A 20,701-nucleotide genomic window follows, 5' to 3' on the forward strand; every position below is an offset into this window, starting at 1 on the left:
CTTTTCAGCACAGATATGGATACTTGTTTGGAAAATTTGTACTTTTCAACATTTTTTTGAATTACACGATTCTTTGACTCAATGCATGGACATTTGTCCTATAATTCTGTTCAAAGGGTGTTTTTCGGAATTGCAAAAAAAACGTTGTATGGACCTCGTTGCAAAAGTTGATTTTTCATCACTCGTCGTATTTATCCAACTCGGTAAACCTCGTTGGATAAATGTACGAATCGTGCTGAAAAAATCCTCTTTTTGTAACTTGTTGCATAAACTACTATTTTCTACACTGGGCCTAGATTACTGAATTTCATTTGCAGATGCACGTGGATTTTGGGCAAAACTTAGTTATAGTCCTCATAACTAGTATTTCAACACACTCAAGGGTGCGTAAAGCTTTTCAAACAGTAGATTACCTACACATTTTTTTTCATAATGAACGATTTTGAAACACCGTGACCGTTGAAACAACGCCAGCGAGATGGCAAAAAAGTGCAACTTGTTGTGATTTATCGCCGGTCTGCTCTCTTGCTCACAGCCCCGGGGTGGACAAGCCCGGCGGTGGCTGTACGGGAGTTTTATGAGTGAATGGACAGCATAAAGGGATGACTAATCAAACGGTTGGCCGGAGCCTTTTTCTCCACGTCCTCCTCCGGAACGGGCATCTGCAGGTACTACATTGGTAATTATGGACTTGCTGGGTGCAACTTTTTTGCCCTCTTCCCTTCCCTCCTCGCAGGGCGATAACTGATATTTTTAATTGAATCATTTTCATCATAATGTGTTCATTAGTTATGACACACCGTTACTTGTACGGGATGAAGTGTTTGCTGTTAATTTCATTGCATTGCCAATGAGATATTACACTTTTTGATGCTGTTTTTTTACGCAGGTTTAGCACAGATGCAACATGCATTTTCTTTTTAAAATGTTAGTTGCAAGTTTGTTTAATATTTTTTCGAAAATATTTGACAATTTTACAATTGATTGTAAAAAATTGTATCAATTCAATTGTAAAAAAATCTGGGGTTGCTGAATTTGTAAATTTTGAAATGTTTCCAAAAACCTCAACATTTGTTTCAATTTTGGACATTATGTTATCGACTTAGGAAAATAAATAGAGCTACCGGATTTGTTTACAGAATTTCTATCCGTGTAAAGACACCAAATCGATCTGAAAATACAGATTTTAGAATATTTGCACATCCTTTTTTGTATGCTTCTTAAATTGTAGGAAAACTAGGGCGTCCAAATTTCCCGGGTTTTGAATTTCCCGGGAAACGGGAAAAATATTATTGAAATCCCGGGAATTCCTGTGATCCCGGGAAATTTTTAAAATAGTTATAAAATCTATGTTTTCAAATATTTGTTATATTTTTCAAGCTTAAAATCATAGAATTGGCTCAATAATATTAATTGATGATAATCTAAACAAGGATGACACTTTATAAACTGCTTTAAAGAAATTAATAATGGTTGTTTTTGTTCTTTGTTGTGCATTGGATTTTTAATTTCAATATTATATTTCATTTACAGTCCAGACTCGAGTTTAAGTATAACACCTAAATTACTCTAAAGTGATTCAACATTTTTAAATACAACACATGGCGACCAAAATGGCTGTGATGAAATATTAAAAATATGCTTTTTTCCAATTTAATACGCAATTCCCTATTAAAATTTGACTAAAAGGAGGTCGCAGAACATGAATTATATGGTTTTTAAATGACAAGACTAGAAATGCATGCAAAATTTCTTTGAAAATATCTACAAAAAACAAGAAGCAACAACAAATAAAATGACACCAGTCAATGTAAAATTTTAAATATATTTTACAAATTATCTAAACGTGAAGACTTCCATCATTTTTATGATTTTTCGTTCAAAGATATAAATTTTGCGTCGCTTTCAATATTTTGACAAAATTCCTTCAACAAGTTGTTTGGTAACTTTTGGTAACAATTATTCCATTCCAATCAATGAATGCCAACTAGGATGTCAATGATTGTACCACAAAATTATATAAATTTCGAAACACAATTGGTTTAGATCAAAAATTCTTTCAGTGGCTTCAAGAAGGCAACAACCAGCACATGCTGATTCATTTTGGTGCAGAAATTTGTTAAATTGAATTTGATACAGAATATTTTATAGTGATGATCAATTTTCTTCGAAAATAATCAACGGCTTCACCTTAAAACTACTACCGCCAACTGGGGACTACAGTCTGAATAGGTCAGGAGATTTTAGAGCAGTAAATTTGGAAATTGGTGTACTACTGTACTGATTTGTTATGTTCCTGTTTAAACCGAACGCATTCAAAACATTATTAAAAAAAATGGCTTAAACAGATACACAGAAAACATGATGGTAATATTCATCAGGGAATGGTGAAAGATTTTGTGTCAAAAATATTGTAATATTTAGCTTAGCTTAGCTGGGTTGACCGTAGTCGAGCATAAAGCTCGCAATAACTAGGTTGGCGCCGATAAGGAAAATAAATGCGTCAGGCATGTGCCGAATGACACATCACCATTCATTTGTCCTTTTGGTCGACTCCTCACGATCAACGGGGGAAGTGGGGGAGGAATGTGATGATTGGATACCCTATAGAGATGCCTAAGAACTAAGACGACCTTCAAGATATCCGGATTTGGAAAGGGAAAGGGTTTGAAGGGATACTTCACCGACGAATGAAGTAGTGCACGCAGAAAAATGTTTTGTAGAATCAGCCTGAACGAGGTTTGTTTCAAAAAAAATTTTGTTGAATATTATCAGCGCCGATTTTGCGTTGAAACAAACCTTGATTTTCTCAATTCCACAAAAATCTTTTGTTGTTTTGAAAAAGTTGCTTTGACGTTTAGCGTTGATTCAACAAAAATCTTGATTTTCAAATCAACAAAATGTTTTGTTGATTCAAATATGCCTTATTTTTCTACGTGTGGGCATTGGTTGGTACATATCAGTAATTTGAAAAGCAGTAATAAATAAGTACGAAATCGGAACGGGCTCACCAAATTGGAATCAAGTCCTGGTCCATTTCAGTTTTCAAGAAATTTGAAACACGAACTTCCGGCTTTCATTGTAAAGATTTCATCGTCTGTGACTTGAACCGCTTCCAACGACGTTTTTCTTCTCCTGTTGCTGCTGGGTTGAGGGATTCCGTGTTTCCTCCAAAAAAGGTAAATCATCCGCCCAGGATCTTGGCATGCATTCAGAACTATCGAGAACTGTTCTTTAAACTCTTCACTGATTAGATCCGGAACCACTTTTAACTTTTGGAACGAAAAAAACAAATCAATGGCAAAAGCAGCAGCGAAAATTTTGACGTCTTTCTCCCCACTGAGAAGTTTGGCTCGAGCCTCGAGCCAGATCGACTCGAGGCTCAAGCCGAAATTCTCAGTGGGTCTGATCGTAGACTACTTCGATCCCGTCACTCAAAAAAAAGTGTAATATTTCTTCAGGAAATGGTAATTTTTTATCAGTTTTTGGAAAATTTTCATCAGATTCACATTTTTAATCGTTACATTTGTCCTGATTTGCCCAAGATGCCGGTGTTTGATGAAAAATAATTTAATATGATATTTTTTTAAAATTAATTTTTTACTTAAATATAAAACCCAGTCTTTAATTAAAAATATATAAAACAAATAGACAAAATACCAAACAATGTATTGTTTGGTTTATATATAATTAATCAGATTATCAGGAATTATGATATCAGAATTATTTCTGATGATATTAATTTTTGAAGCAACTGGGAAAAGGTCTTGCTTAATGAGTATTAAATTATTACAATTAGGTAAGCATTAAACAGATTGATGTTATTTCATCAAAACAATATAATCTCCTTACCTCCAAATTATAATTGAGATTTTTTTACGTTTTTGTTAACCATGATCAAATGAGATGAAAATCGAATTTGTGCAAAAATAATTAATTCAATTGGTTGAATACCTAGTACTAAAGAAATTTCAATTTGAAGTAGAATTATGGAGCACTGGTGCAACTACAGGTGTTAGAGGGTTAAATGTTAAAAAATAGAAGACTTTTTGTGGAATGATGTTAATTTATCGTATGATTTAAAACATGTTGCATAATAACACAAAAAAAAATCATTGAAAAATTACTTTCTATTGTTTGTTCTAAAAAAAAATGCAAAAACATATTCAAAGTTTGCTTCAAATATTTGAAAACATTGGGTTGTTTGGAGTAAAACAAACACTAAAAATCTTTACCATTTGGTCAAGAGCTAAAACCAGTATTTGTCATGAAAAACATAATTTCTGCATGTTTTTTTTCTCATTTCAATAAACTGGTCTAGTTTAAAAGATATTTTATGAGGATTATGGATTCATTTTACTCACAGTTTAAACACATTGATAAAAAATATTTCTCATCAAAAATCCAAAAATACATTTTCTTGTAGTTGAATAATTTTTTACATGCAGTCAAGCTGTTAATTGATCTTTACACATATTTAAACCATTAATGTTGACGTCCTTTACAATTTATTTGCATAATATTAGTAAAAACCAAGATCACAACAATTTTCAAAAAAAAAAAAATCACGCGAATTCCCGGGATTTCCCGATTTTCGTAACCCCGGGAAATTGGACGCTCTAAGCTGAATACAAATTTTAATGCTTTAAATTTCCTATCGATTAATCGGTTAATTGTGCTTACTATGTATGTAGACCATAATTTGTTTTTTTTTTCAGTTTCGGGAATTTCCGGGACAAATTTAAATAAAAATTCCGAGATTCAGGAATTCCCGGTTTTGGAAAAATCCTGGGAATTTTGTCCCGGGAATTCCCGGGATGGACGCACTAATGGAAACTTTTGTTTACGAATCAATGGTGCAAAATGACTTCTTTTGCCAAATTTAAAAAAATATATATATATAAAAAATAAAATCTAATAGAATCGTCTGACTTCGCGCAGAAATGCTTCAGCGCCATTGTTAACTTTTTAGATAATTTATAATATTTTAGTATAAACACCAATGCTATGCTATGCTATGCTATGCTAATTTATAATATTTTAGTATAAGATTATTTAAAAAATATACATTTTTCAAAAGTTACAGGTCTATTGCTATGCTCATTTTAGGCTTTTCTCACCGACAAGTAGCAGCTCAAATTGACGTTTGCCAGGATTATATCTCGTATACGGAGGCAAAACGATGTTCACGCGCCATCAAGCACGACTAATGGCCTCCTTCGATAGAGCCTTGGGTAGCATTACAGTACTGTTCGAGGCTTGTGGATCAATTTCATTCGGCACAAACGGAATCGCGAATTGTTACTTCATAATTATTAGATATCAATACAAGGTTTGTTTCTGGGATAATATTCTAGTGATTCGTTACTTATAATTTTTGTAACATTTCCACCACAGCATTTTGCTGCCTACTGTAGACACAAGCATCACTCACTCGAAAACCAAGTCCTGTCGAGCTGTCAATGAAATGGCTTGACACTGATGAAGGGTTTTATTTGCATCCATCGTGTCTCCCTTTCCACCCCGGGAATTGTATGCCCGATACACACAATTATTGAGTGTCGTCAACTTTGCTGAGGCGTTGCGGTAGGATCAAGAAAACCCGACAGGAACTTTTTGAGTTTTGCCGATTCGGTCTACTTTTTTGTCCAATGGAAAATGCTAAATCACCGGTTTAAGAGTTGAAGTTTTTAGAAGGGGGAAATTTTGACGATGCTGGGAATTTACTGATGTTCATTTTCAACTCAGTTTACATCGACTTGCCTTAATTATTTTTTTTTATAGATAAGGTTTGTCAATATTGAATCTCTTTGGACCACATTTATGGGATATTCCGGGTCGTCGAAAAAAAACTGTTCATGAATACAGATTGGGAGTCTATCGTCTAAACAACATGATTCTACCAAAGTCGCAATTGTGATTCCTATTCAGTGATGTCCCTAAGAGTTTTGGAAGACCCAGAACTTCACAAAAGTGGTCCAAAGAGTTCATAGCGTTGTATAATGCAAAATCCTCTTTTAAAATCTTGGTATAATCATGTTGTTATGGCGGTAGACTCCGAGATCTGTATTCTAGGACTTTTGAGGACCGATAACGTCTTAAAAGTGTTCCAGTGTTTTCAAAAGTTCATCGAAATGAAATCATTCAAGTTCTAAATATTTTTTTGATATTTTCAGGGTTGATAAATAAATATTGTATTTTTCAGTTTTTTCTTCTTTTCAATATTTAGCCAACATGTTCCGAATTATTTTGGCATCAAAAACCTAAACGAATCAAGCTGTAAAACCGATTTCCTCTTCCAGTACCCAAGAGCTAATCTAGTGAACATTAGTCAAATAAATTGATCTAAATGGCTCGATAAAGGCACCGCCATTGGTCGGGTTTTTGATGTAGCACTGTTTTTTGCTCTCTTCCTAATACCACATGATGTCTGGCTTCTGATTTGATGCTCTTGTTTCGCTAAATCTGGCCGTTCGAAGCTGCTCCGTTTTGGCGCGCGCGCCCCCGTTTGCTTGATGTTTGTTTAACATTATAAAGCTCATTTCTCGGTTTTGAATAATTCATGAATTATTCAGGCGCTGCTCGTCGGTTGGCCACCGGGCTGAAATGTTTTGCACTTGTGGATTTGTGAGTGGAGGATGTGTAAAAAATGTTTGTTTTCGTAAAAGTGTGATTTGCAGAAGGTAGGAAAAGATATTGCTGTTTACTTTGTGTAAAATATTTACATTTTTGAGTACCGTAAATAAATCATGAACATTTCACTTATTCTAATATTTATGTTAATAAAACCTCCCAATTTTAAGCAGTTTATGTTTGTTATACGATGAGTAGTTAAAAAGTACAGCGGATGTTCCACTTTTGTAATTCAAATTCTCATTTATCCATCGTAGCCCGAAATTAAATGTCCGTCAAGATTTATGACCATTTAGAATCCATATACTGTGGGTGTCACAGAGGTGGTCCAATGCCACGTGACTGCAGGCGGTCCGCATATTGACCACGCGATGCAGCCAAATGCAGCCAGCCATTTTCATTGTGGTGTCGTGCAACCGTGCAAAATCGCTGTCATCGTTGCAAATGAAACGGTTTTATGCTGGAGCCAACGGTGATGTATGCTCTTTGACCCGTTATTCAGTGTGTGTGTGTGTGTGTGTGTGTGTGTGTGTGTGTGTGTGTGTGTGTGTGTGTGTGTGTGTGTGTGTGTGTGTGTGTGTGTGTGTGTGTGTGTGTGTGTGTGTCAGAGAGCGGGTACAATTTATTGACGTTTACATGGGTGGTGTTTAATGATAAACAATAAATTGTCTAGGGTAGATTTTATCCACAAGATTTGAATTTATTGATGGAACTACAATCTTTTTTTCTCGTTGTTTATTATTACAAACCAAAATACAAGTGAAACCTGTCAGACATTTTGAGAGATGGTCTGATATACACGCCAACCTCAAAATATACCCAAACTTAGGCAGCCAAATTCTCACCGTGTGACTGGAGCAAATCGAAGGCTCGAAGGCTGAATAAAACCGAGCGAGAGGCGAACAAATAAATAACAAAGATTGGCTACCAACACCGCCAACACTCAATCCGAATTTTTCAAACGCAACAACCGGTTCCGAGTTCGAACCGGTTGTTGCGTTTCAAACGGAATTTGTGTACGATTCTAATAAGATTCCGTTTCAGAATTCGGATTGATTTGACTGGGCAGCAGCGCCTGTTGGAGTGAGGCAGTGATGCCAGGAAACTTTTTCTATTAATGCTATGTACTTCTCGTGAGTGTTCGATTAAAATTTCGTCACAAATGGCAGCATTAAAAAGACCCAAAAGAGCGCTGAAAGAAAACAGAACTAAGCTGAAAATTGATAAATGGCATGGCCCAGTGCATTCTCATTCGATTAGAATAATCCTGGGAAATATTTTTTTAAGTACTTGTAGAAGGAATAGAATATTTTTTAGTAAAAGTGAAAATATACAGAAATGTTCACAAAAAGTTGCTCTACTCTATGGTAATCTTGGTTTTAGTAAGTTTCAAGGAACACTCCAGATTATCCAGCATCATTCAAACACAATCGCTTATTAGGCTTAAAATGGGTATATTTCCCCTACATAATCTCAGAGGATTCAGGACAAAGTGGACTATCATTTGTCAATCAAATTCTTTAAAAAGGGTTTTAGAGATACGCATTTTTTTGTCAAGATTGATCCACCTACAAGGCCAGGTCAATTAAAAATACTTACAAAAAATCAAACACTTTTTTTTTTTTCAAAACGCGTTTTTTACTGACAAAATATTTTAATAGGGACCAATACCTCTCAAAACTAAAAAATAGGTTGATTCTATTCATATTAAAGTGATCCAAAAATTGCACATTTTCGGCGATTTTCCCCAAAACGGTCTATCCTATTTTATAATTTTATCAGTTTATTTTTTCTGTGCACTAATAATGTCACTAATTATACACTTTTTTAGGCCGGATTTCAGATATTTGGATGAAAATGATGTCCGGATCTACCTTTTAAATCTGCCTCAATGATTGAAGATCTGACAACCTTTTTGTGTTTGTACTTTATCATTTGTACACCTGAAAACTCTTATGAAAACTTCGCACAAGTGTAGGAACGCTTGTCAAAACAGTTATGTCACACATACTGCCGTTCTATAGACGTATACGCATAATTGTCTCATGTCATTTTTGGATGATTTTGACTTTTTGTCATTTTTCAATTTGGTTTGACGTATACTTTTAGAAAAAAAACACATGAAATCCAGTACTTTGTTCGGAAACTCATTAAAAACAACTCCAAGTCTGTTTGTCCCATTGTTGCATTTCTACGCATAATTGTCCCGCCAAGTACACAGCTAAAAAAGTAGTAATCCAGCTGCGTGTAAAAGGCCTGGGTGTAAAATAAATATTGCATTATTTTATGCAATTTTATGTGATTTTACACTCTGAAATATGTAGCCCATCAGTATGGGAAACCTACTTGATCGAAATGTCAAGCTCATATATGCGTTTATCCTTTCAGCTTTCCATCGGTCTGATGGCCGAGTGGGCTAAGGCACCAGCCCTCACTGTTGATGCTGGGTTTAAATCCCGTCGATTGAAACTTTTTTTTTGTGTTTGCAAAAATTGTACATGCAGCGTGTAATATTTAGTGTTTATGTTGACGAAGGTGATGTGCATGCTTTTGCATGCGATTTTACCATCGGATTTTTTGCTGTGTATTTTCTATCACGAAATCAATAGTTTTGCGAAGCATTATGTCTTGTTTACCATAATAAATAAATCAAACCTACCTGCTGCGACTGGTTGCTGGCGAAAGATGGCGGCCATTTCCATCATAAACACCCCCGCCGACAGGTGCAACCCGTGGCAGATGCAGTGGATCGTAAATCCGATCACCGTGAGCAACCATCCCCAGCCTCCCTCCGGGTAGTAGTGCTGCCGGAGGGTCATCAACTGGCGCAGATCGGCCACCAGCCGGGTTCCGTACGGAATCTTCACCTCGTTCCGGTAGTGCCGGTGGTGGTGGTGCCGATGGTGCCGATGGTGATGCCCTCCGGAACCGGCCGACGACTCGTAGCCGATGTTGTTGATTCCGCTGCACGACCCGGTCCCGCTGAGGCCCACGCCCGAGTCTTCCCGGGAGTTGAGCTGGGGCAACGACTGGGACCGCTGCAGGGCCAGTGGCCGCATCGTGTCGTTCGACGAGAAGGACATTATTTTCTTCGATTTTTTTTTTCTTCACTTGAACACTTTGGAATTTCACTTAAACCGGAAGTGCGATCCGGAATTGGAACCGTTTTTCACTGACACTATTCATGTTGGACTTTCAGTAACGTCCTCTTCTTCGTTTTCTCTTCCGATCTTCAGGTGCTACGGCAAAATGATGTATTCATGGTAATTTTATAGCCATGTAGCCACGACTGACGATAATTATTTTCGCGTTGTTTTAAATTGCCCCGTGATTGCACCGCAACACAGTGTTGCCGTTAAAATGGAAATTATTTCTTCAGGCGTTTAACCTTATCATACGCAGGACCTTGGTGTTCGGTGCGTTGTTTCATGCTTATTTTCAATTATTCAAAATGTGTGCCCCAAGGAACAAAAATATGTGATTTCATGCTGCACAGGTTGAGATTTGTTTCGTTACTGAAACGGGTGGCCTGATATGTAGATATTTACACGCACGTGATACTTATAGGGTTTAATCTCGAGATAATTATAAATATAAATGTTCAAATTTCAAGAAAAACGTATATGGTTTCACCCTATCCACGATATTTAGAATTGTCATTTCGACGCTGTCGTGCTATCTTGTCGTTTGTCACTTTTTGACGTTTCGAGAAAAACGCGTTTTAATGTTTGACCTTGAATAAGCAAAAACAAGAGCACGCAATGTAAACAATAACAAACACGTTTTGTTTGGTTGACCATTTGGTCGAGCTTGTACCTGTGTCAAACGCGTTCTGACCTGTAATCTCTTTGGCCAATTGTCGCACTTACATCAATTTTCTTGCTGTTTCAAGATAGCATGACAAGATTGAAACTTCTTTCATATGAAGAGCGCCAACAATGCACGAAGTTTTTTGGTTTTTATTGAATATCTCAGGATTGAAATCGAATTTTGGGGATCTGTGGAGGTCAAAAGGCGAGGCATTGTGAGCTGCACAAAATGGCGTTCTTAACTCAATTTGACCCAAAATGCACGTACGACAAGTTAACACGACAGCGACGATTTGTCAATTCTAGATTAAATTTTCAAAAGGAAACTTATGACTTAAAGGTAGTTTTGAAAATTTACTGTAGAATTATATTTTTTCCTTCCAATTTTGTTTGCTGAATCTCTCTCAATCAAATTTCTGTGTTTGCAATATAAAGTGTAATTTTTTTTTTAAATTTTCCGTTTTTTCAGAGTTTTTCAGCCATAAACGCTGGTTCGGCTCGGATATTTTAAATCGACTGAGTGTAGTTTGATGTGTTTGTTGTTAAATCTGAGGTATGATAAATTATTTCAGATTTTGCAATAGTTCTGCCCATATGGAACGAATTCAATTGCAACCCAAAAAACAATTATCAATTTCACAGTCACCATATCTGATAAGATTCCACTCAAAAAAAAGCGATGAAAACCGAACTAAATTTAGCCCAAGTGTTGAAGGACAAGCCAAAAAAAAAACTTCAACCCGTTAAGTAAAAGCGCGAGGTAATTTGAGCCTAAAGTGAGCAATTTAGCTTTTTTTTCTGCTGCGCCGTGGCGTCAAATTTCGCCTCCAAAACTGATCAAAGGATGGCCACTTTTTTGCTGTGCTATGTCAAACCTCCATAGTTTCTTCCTCCGCCCCTCTCGTCGTGGTCTCGGTTTTGGGATGAAATATAATGGATCCAAAAGTATTGGCGTGTTGACAGCAGCGCGCCCCGGTCGCTTCGGAGTCCAAGTCAATCATTTTAATGATATTGATGGTGCTACTTTCATTCCGGGCAACCGTTTTTATTTTGCTGGGTAGGAGAAATTCGGAAATTTACGGAAAACACTTGAAAAAATCTGGTTACAAAATATTTTTAACACGGAATTTGCTTCAATATGTAAAAATTTAAATATTAGTAAACTTTGAAATTTAAGTCTTAATTGAAAAAAATGCATGATAAATGAACCAATTTTCAATCAAAATGTAGAAAAAATACATAAATACATACAGATGAGATTCCAATTAATGTGGAAATTTAGTTCATGAACATTCATTAGTGTTATTTTAGTAAACGATGCAGTTAAACAAATGCCCCAGGATCTCCTATGGTACGAGTTTTTTTTTGGGGAAAGGCGATGAAAAAGGGAAATTCGATGCCAGTCAGTATCTTCGATATGATTAATTGATCTTCGGAAAAGGAACACTCTTCCTTGCTGGCGATGTTGGGTCGTGAACTGGTACTGGGTAAGTTTTCTTCTCCACTTTTTGTGCGAGGGTTAAATTGGTATCGTTGTGCTCCAATTAATTACATGGCTAATCTTCGTAATCTTCTTCGGAAACTGTCATCGGCAAGGTCAACTTTTTTGCATGTCATTTATAAAAAGATAGGCAAAAGTGGATTATTAACTAAGGTTATCAATACTTAACAAGTTTTAAAAAATTTTGACGATTACTTGAAAATTTAGCGAATAAAATATTTTAATCAAAATTTTAAAGTTTTCAGCCAGTTTTGAATACAAATATCAACGATGTGTATTCTATTCCACATGCGCAAAATCAATTTATCGTTCAATTTGTACCTTTATAAAAACCAATTTATCCATTGATTTGTCTTGGGGACAATCGGTAACTCGACGTCGTCGTGCTATCTTGTCGCACCCGCAATTTCGACGTTTCGAGAAAAACGCGTTTTAATGTTTGACCTTGACTAAACAAAAACGAAAGCACGCAATGTAAACAATAACAAACACGTTTTGTTTGGTTGACCATTCTGTGCATAGAGTTATCTGCCTGCGCGTGTTTTGCGTGTACGTACACGAAAAAGATTGAGGTTAAATTTTGTGCCGGCCAGAAAAACAAATGGTGTGCTAGTGTGCGTGAGATCGGCCTTAGATAACTCTATTGCCCCGAAGTTTGGTTGTATTTGGTTTCCGGAGTCCCGAGTTATAATTATAAATGTTTACGGTAGTCTAACTTGTACGTGCGTCAAACGTGTTCTGACCTGAAATCCCTCTGCCCTTTGTCGCACTTACATCAATTTTCAGGGAGTGACAAGATAGCACGACAAGATTGAAACTTCTTTCATATGAAACGTGACAAAAATATGTGAAGGTCAAAAGACGAGGCATTGTGAGCTGCACAAAATGGCGTTCTTAACTCAATTTGGCCCAAAATGCACGTACGACAAGTTAGCACGACGGCAACGAACTGATGAAGTCGGCATGATCTTAGATCAGGGGTGACTAAAGTAAGGCCCGCGAGCCAAAATGAATCAACATGTGCCGGTTGTTACCTTCTTGAAGCCACTGAAGGACGACGATTTCCATACCTTTGCAAGGATAATCGTTACCAAAAGGAATCAGCATGTGTAGAGCACTATTCTAAACAACTTGTAGAAGGAATTTTGTCAAAATATTGATAGGGACGCAAAATGTATATCTTTGAACGAAAAATCATGGCAACGATGGAAGTCTTCACATTAAGTGATTTTATAATTCCTGGAAATTAAGGTTAAGATAATGCCACGTTTCGTAACAGGTTTAAATGTGGTTAAAAAGAGGAAAAATGTTTTTTTTTCATCAAATATTTATTGAAATTTTATTACCATTGGAGGAATAATTTTCGAAAAATTCTCAAGCAAATATTTATAATTAAGATTGCATAAAATTTAAAAACTAAATTGTACTCTTTTACAAAGTTTGTGTCACCCCTTTTAAAATATAATAAAAAAATAAATAAAAAAAATCAATTTAAATAAAACTTTAAAATTTTCATTATATTTGTGAAATTACGATTTTAACAATCGTGATTTCACAAATATAACGAAAGTTGCAATGAAAAGCAGATGAATAATGTTTATGCTGGTATTTTTTTTTTATTTTCTGATTTTAATTAAAAAAATCCAATTGATTGGAGGCTTTTTTTTGTACAAAAGATTTTATTTTTTTGTTTTCTCATATTTTGTTTTTAGTTTTACAGATTTAAATTGAAGAAAAATCAGTTTTTTCTCATATGGCCCGCAAGCTCATGTGAGCTTCAAATTTGGCCCGCCATTCAAAAACTTTGAGCACCCCTGTCTTAGATGGTCATACAGCCCAGACTCGATTATCCGAAGCCTCGATTATCTGAAGTTTCGATTATTCAAAGTTTGATTAGGCTGGTACAAATATTTTTAAAAGTTTTTGTCACCCCCCCCCCCCCCCTTTAAAATTGGCCCGAAAAATCAGGGGGCAAAAAAAATATTTTCACAATAAACTTCAAAATTTCAATGAAAATTCAAGTGCAACCAGCTGAAATAAAATTAAAATACATTATTAAAAATCTTATTTTTTTGAAAATTTCGATGCAATTTTTATTTTTGTCAGATCTTAGATTTTTTGAAAACTAGAGATTGCAAAACAACTGAACTAGTGTAAAATGTATTTTAAAACACTTTTTTCATTTAAATGTGAAGACTATGGCTTGTTATTTAAATTGTTATATTTTTTTATTTTTTTGCCCCCCCCTTGACCTCGGCCAGGGCCGAGGGACAAAAACTTTTTTAAATATTTGCATCGGCCTTATCCGAAGGTTTGTATGAGACTCCGGATAATCGAATCACGAACAAACAAAAAAAACGTTTTTTTCTTCTTTTTCTTGTTTTTAACATCAAATTCAAGTTCTGCGACCCTATTTTAGTCAAATTTGAACAGTCGATTGCCTATTAAAAAAAAATATAATTTTTCAATATTTCATCACCGCCATATTGGCCGCCATCTTAGAATTAAAAATTCTAAATCATTTATGCGCCGTTTAGGGGTCAGCAAGTGTTTTGATTATCCGAAGTTTCGATTATTCGAAGTGAAATTTTTCCATGGCCTTCGGATAATCGAGTCTAGACTGTAGTTATAAATTTCATGAAGTTTGATTTGTCACATGATATGGTTTCTTGCTTATTCCGGAAATGTCCCCAGGTGTCCACCGGTAACAGGTTCCGGATTAAACAGGCTGGGTAAAATGACGTAGGCATGGCCTGAGAGGGTCAATGTCAATGCACTCAAGCACGGGATTGAAACTCGTCTGAAAAACCTGTATCATTTTCTCAATCGAAACAGTGGCGCCACGTGGTGGTAGCTACCCTGTTTATTACACTGTGAAATTATCCATAGCCAATCCAAGGAACCAGAAGGTGATAACAAAAATGCCTGTCCAAAAGAGGTGCTGCAAAAAAACTTATTATTTTTAACAAATTTTCGAACAAATCAGCAACGAATTACAAGTTTGACAGTCGAACTACACTTCAAAGTTGGTTTTGTTATTTGTTTTTTCAAAACCGCATATAGAGTTATCTACGTGCGCATGTATTGCGTGTACGTACACAAAAAAGATTGAGGTTAAATTTTGTACCGGCCAGCAAAACAAATGGCGTGCTAGTGTGCGTGAGATCGGGCTTAGATAACTCTATTTGCCTCTAGAGTTATCTAAGCCCGATCTCACGCACACTAGCTTACCATTTGTTTTTGCTGGCGGGTACAAATTTTAACCTAGAAATCCATCGTGTACGTACACGCAATACATGCGCACGTAGATAACTCTCTTGGTGCAGCTTTGTCTTAGTATGTGTTTGGTCGATGTTTGCGGACGTGCACGCAGAACACAGAACAGTGAGAACTAGCTAAAATGCCTCACTTTCTTCTGATACAAGTCGCCATATTGAAATTGCTTGAAGATTCATACCCGTAACTCAAGTGTATGCTGAAAGTTACTTTTTGCAATTCCGTCGTGAAACTACTTACTTTTCCTGTCATTCTTGAACGACGAAATAGCCTACTTTTCTGTACCAAAAATAACAGAATCGAATAGCACCACTTTTTAAAATAAATGCTGAAAAGTTCTACTTTTCAGCACTCAAATGGGTGCTGAAAAGTTTAACTTTTCAGCACTTGTTTCGAAAAGTAACACTTTTCAACATTTTTTTTATTTAAACGATTTATTGACAAAATACATGAAAATTTGACATAAAATTTCACTCAGTGTGTGTTTTTCGGAATTGCAAAAAATGTTGTATGGCACTCGTTGCAAAACTTGATTTTTTCAGCACTCTTCGTATTTATCCAACTCGGTGAACCTCGTTGGATAAATGTACGACTCGTGCTGAAAAAATCCTCTTTTTGCAACTTGTTGCATAAACTACTATTTTAGTACTGTTATTATTGGCGTTGAAAAGAAGGTTGTATCGTTTTCCTAAAATGACAAGAAAGGTAAGTAGTTTCACAACGAAGTTGCAAAAAGATCCTTTTTGCAATTCCGTCATGAAACTATTAACTTTTCCTGTCATTCTTGAACGACGAAATAGCCTACTTTTCTGTACCAAAAATAACAGAATCGAATAGCAACACTTTTCAAAATCAATGCTGAAAGTTCTACTTTTCAGCACTCAAATGCGTTTTTTTTTTTTTTTTTTTTTTTTTGGAGTTGCAAAAAATGTTGCATGGAACTCTTTGCAAAACTTGATTTTTTCAGCACTCTTCGTATTTATCCAACTCGGTGAACCTCGTTGGATAAATGTACGACTCGTGCTGAAAAAATCCTCTTTTTGCTTCTTGTTGCATAAACTACTATTTTCTACTGGCTTTCCTCAGTGACGAAGGCAAAACTGTTATCAAAAAGGTCCTTCCCCCAAAAATCCTTCGCTTAGACATTGTTCTACAAAATTAGAATTTTACGAACCGGAAACCGCTTTTCCACTTCACCGGCTAATCCGGTGAGAGTTTTTCTACGGCCTCCGGAGGGAAAATCCTGTTCGTCCTTCCGAAACCAAAAACTGTCACAATCCCGGCGAAGGCTTCCACAAACCAAAAGCCGTCATAAAAACTAAAACAATAATAAAATAATCTGGCGGCAGTGCTGCCAGCACGTGGGTAACACAAAAAAGGACTCCGCTGTCCAAACCATGCCAAAGTAGGTCAAATTAAACCCGCCACGCGGACAAGTGGAACCGGCGACGACGTCAGGCCCGCGAGCGATCGACACAAACAAGCCAAAACCGCACAAATTTATTGGCAGCTTGCTTCTAGTGGATATGTTTTATGGGATGTTGTCGACGTTCCGAACTTTGTTTCCCCCCTTTTCAGGGGACAGCCGGTGGACAAACAAACCGATCTTTTGTGAGGAGCTTTTTTTAGGGTGACCGAGCCACGTAGCCCAGTGGTAACGCTTCCGCCTTGTAAGCGGTAGATCGGGGTTCAAATCCCGGCTCGGACTAACACAACTGGTGATCTTTTCCCTTCTGGAATCGATTGCTTAGTAAAGGGAAGGTAGTGTATCGTCACAAACTGGACCTTATCACGACACCTTAGGGAGGCGACCTATGGAATGTTAACATTAACCTTAACATGTTAACATTAAGTTGAGAATGAAACTGCCACTGAATCCGCTTTGTAAATGCCGGCCCCGATACTCTTCAAGGGTGTTTCCCTCAGGAACTGGGAAAGATTTACTTTTACTTTACTTTTTTTAGGGTGGCAAGTTTAACTTAAAAAAATTTAATATTACCGTCACCAAGCATGTAAATTTCAATCTTTTCGACGTACTTTGGTCTACAATAATTTTGCTTTTTTAAGTATTTTTAGTAGTTTTAGGAATCTCAATTTAATGTAAGCTTGCAAATGCTCTCAATGACCACCCTATTGCTTAACTTTTCCCACTTTTTTGTTTGCTCTCGAAAGCGTCAGCTTTGATCCAGCTTCCGCCGTAAACTTACTTTTTAATAGCACTTGCCACGAGTGTGTGTGCTCAGGAGCAATAAGATTAAGTGCGATTCAGCTCCTAAGCGTGCGCCGCCACCAAGAGACTCTCAGAACCAATATCGTCATCGTGTGATTGCAGATGATGGCTGTTTATGGGCCGAACCGGTACGTTTCTGTCGCTATATTAATTTATATTTTCGTTCGGAATTGTCAGCGGGTCCAACTTTTATGGACACCTCTCACGTCGAACGCCATGTCGATGGGGCCAGGCCACGTTTTTCCCCCTGTTGCAGGAGGCAATCAAATTCTCAACCTGATAACACTCACATGTGGGCCGCCGTAAAAGAAGTGATATTTATGTTATGATTATCGCATCTGGATATGGCATGATGATGGGATGGGATCGACCGCGGCCGGATACCTTTATTAGCTATTAACTTGGTGTGGCTCGGTTTGATCCGCCGGTTTCACCGAGGGAAATTGTTGCATTCATTTTTGTTAGAGGGAGTTTAGAAAATCAGAGCTCTAAGCTTCTCAATTGCATCATGCTAAACTAGTTGCTCTGAAAAATAAACTGGTTTAAAGGTTTTAGTATCACATTCAGCGATATACTGAATGTAGGTTTTATGAGTAATTTAAGAAAAAATCATGCTTCAGTGTTTCCACCTAAATTTTTATATGTTCATCTCAGACTTATTATCTCAAGGCATTGTTTCCATAACATTAAACCAAAATTTTAGTTTTTGCTTTTTGGATGTTTTTTACTCAAGGCTGTTTTAAAAACTCCAGAATTGCTATTTTGATAAAAGTGGTGTTTTATTGAGTCTTTTAGGACAATTTCCTGACTATTTAGTTGTTTTCCTGAAAAAAAAGCTTGATACTGTCAGTGGGGGTGACTAAGGGTCAAAAACCGATACACTTCTCGTAATTTCTTAGTAACAAAATCAATTTAAATAACATCGAAAATCTTTCAACGTAGATTTGTTCTTAGATAGTTTACTTAGAGAGCCTATGTAGGTCCCTAAGTTTACTAACATTTTCCCAAAATATGGTGGATTTTGATGAACACTAAATTAAATGCTCCTTAGAGGGGGTGACATTGGGTCAAATGAAACTAAAATGATGCTCAAATACAACGATATGGTAAAAATAAGCCATCCAACAGTGTTTCTTGTTCGAGGGAATCGTATTGACATGCTACAATGTTTGAAGTGGAGATTTACAACATTTGGGTAGTTTTCGATCAATTCGAACAAAAATATTAGAAAAATGATTTTTCGAGAGGTCATTTTTGGCCAAAAAGTACCTCAACTTTAGACAGCTGCCAAAATAACAGGATTTTTTCTAGGAACGAGATTTTTTCAGCGAAGTCATCTCAAGATGTCCCCTATACAACCCTTTTAACAGATTTCAATTTCATTGAGAAGAACCTGAGAAATGGTAAAATCCGTAAAAAATCACTTTGATCCAATCTCACCCCTCAGACCCAATGTCACCCCGACTGACGGTACCAGACTTTATTCTATACCATTAACTCAAAATTGATGACAATTGTTGATAATTATTTCGACGTCGTCGTGCTATCTTGTCGCACCCGCCATTTCGACGTTCCGAGAAAAACGCGTTTTGATGTTTGACCTTGAATAAACAAAAACGAAAGCACGCAATGTAAACAATAACAAACACGTTTTGTTTGGCTGACCATTCTGTGCATTGTCCCAATGTTTGGTTAAAGTTGGTTGCTGGAGTCCGTAATTATAATTGGGTACTAAAGCCCTATGTCATTTTTTATGTACAACGGTAAAAAAACACGATCAAAAACCATTTATGATCACTTTTTTCATTTTAATGCAAAAAAAAAAATAATGACAAGACAACATGTTTTTGATGGATCAACTATGGTCCCCTTGGAACGAGCTGTCAAGTAGGAACTTTTCTGTCAAGAAGGACCGCGAGGTTAATTTTCCAAAATTGATTTAAAAATCCATTTTAAACTCTATGTGGTCGTACAAAGGGTCATTGTACTCAGAAAAATAAGCATTATCGCTGTAAACAATTATATCAGGAATCTAAGCTTCATTTTAGGACCCAATTACAAATGTTTACGGTAGTCTAACTCGTACGTGCGTCAAACGCGTTCTGACCTGAAATCCTTTTGCCCCTTGTCGCACTTACATCAATTTTCAGGGAGTGACAAGATAGCACGACAAGTTAGAAACTTCTTTCATATGAAAAGTGACAAAAAATTTCGGAGCTCTTTTGGTTTTCATTGAATATCTCAGGATTGAAATCGAATTTTGGGGATCTGTGAAGGTCAAAAGAAGAGGCATTGGCGATTTAGCAGTAGTAAATATTTCAAAATATTTCATGCCATTTTCATGAGTTCAATTTGTGAAATTGTACAGCAATTTCAACAACTTAATTTACGATTCAGCTGTACTAATTCAACTTAGATTTTAGAAATTTTGATAACAAAATAATTTGGTAAAACATCTTCAATACTAATAATATTCATTTAAGGATGCACAGCAATCAAAGAAGTTGCTGTCTTCTTATTCTAAAATTGTCAAACTTACGGACCAAATCCTGCAAACATCTGATTGTAAAAATAGTCAAACTTTGGTGTAAATTACATTGTAGACAGGGGATGAATAAAAAAAATAGTTCCCGTAGTTTTAAAGATACTAAAAAACCAAAACCACTTCAACGAATTGTCTCTGCAGTAAACTTTACGCAGTAGGCCTGGCCGCATTAACGTTCGTGATGTTTCAATGCATTTTTACGCAGAAAAATGTTTTGTTGAATCAGCCTGTACGAGGTTTGATTCAACAAAATTTGTGTTGAATATAATCAACGCTGATTTTGCGTTAACACAAACCTTGATTTTCTCAATTCCACAAAAATCTTTTGTTGTTTTGAAAAAGTTGCTTTGACGTTTACTTTGATTCAACAAAAATCTTGATTTTCGAATCAACACAACGTTTTGTTGATTCGAATATGCCTAATTTTTCTGCGTGTTAATGCAATGGCACACTGTAAATCGATGCCTCTGTGCTCTCTTGTACTTAGGTTGCTGGGATTCCTATCAAGTTAGCATGAGAGAGCAACGAGGCATCGAAATCTTAATAATTTACTAGAAGAGGGCTAGGCGTAATCTAACCTAAGACTCTCTCCAGGATCCCTTCGAAAGATTGGATGCACTAGGGTTTGATTTGATAAGATTCAAAAAAATGACTTTTTTAAATCTCAAGTAGCTTTTTAACAACGAGTTTTACAGCTTCCGGATGTT

At 36.3% G+C, this 20,701-nt stretch overlaps 1 protein-coding gene across 4 annotated transcripts in view; it reads right to left on the reverse strand.

Annotated features, from left to right (window-relative positions):
• The window catches only part of LOC120426464 (monocarboxylate transporter 12-like), a 362,289-nt gene that overhangs the window by 92,847 nt on the left and 248,741 nt on the right, over window positions 1-20,701 (reverse strand). Inside the window, exon 2 of one of the 4 annotated variants that reach the window (XM_052706461.1) lies at window positions 9,293-9,872. The exons of 2 other annotated variants lie outside the window; for them this stretch is intronic. In XM_052706461.1, the coding sequence (XP_052562421.1) occupies window positions 9,293-9,716 (424 nt within the window). In that variant the 5' untranslated portion in view covers window positions 9,717-9,872. Of the gene's footprint in view, window positions 1-9,292; window positions 10,069-20,701 lie in introns of those variants that run through there. One more of the 4 variants, XM_052706462.1, reaches the window with a different exon arrangement.

The sequence above is a fragment of the Culex pipiens genome, chromosome 1, assembly GCF_016801865.2.
Source record: "Culex pipiens pallens isolate TS chromosome 1, TS_CPP_V2, whole genome shotgun sequence".
Lineage (NCBI taxonomy): Eukaryota > Metazoa > Arthropoda > Insecta > Diptera > Culicidae > Culex > Culex pipiens.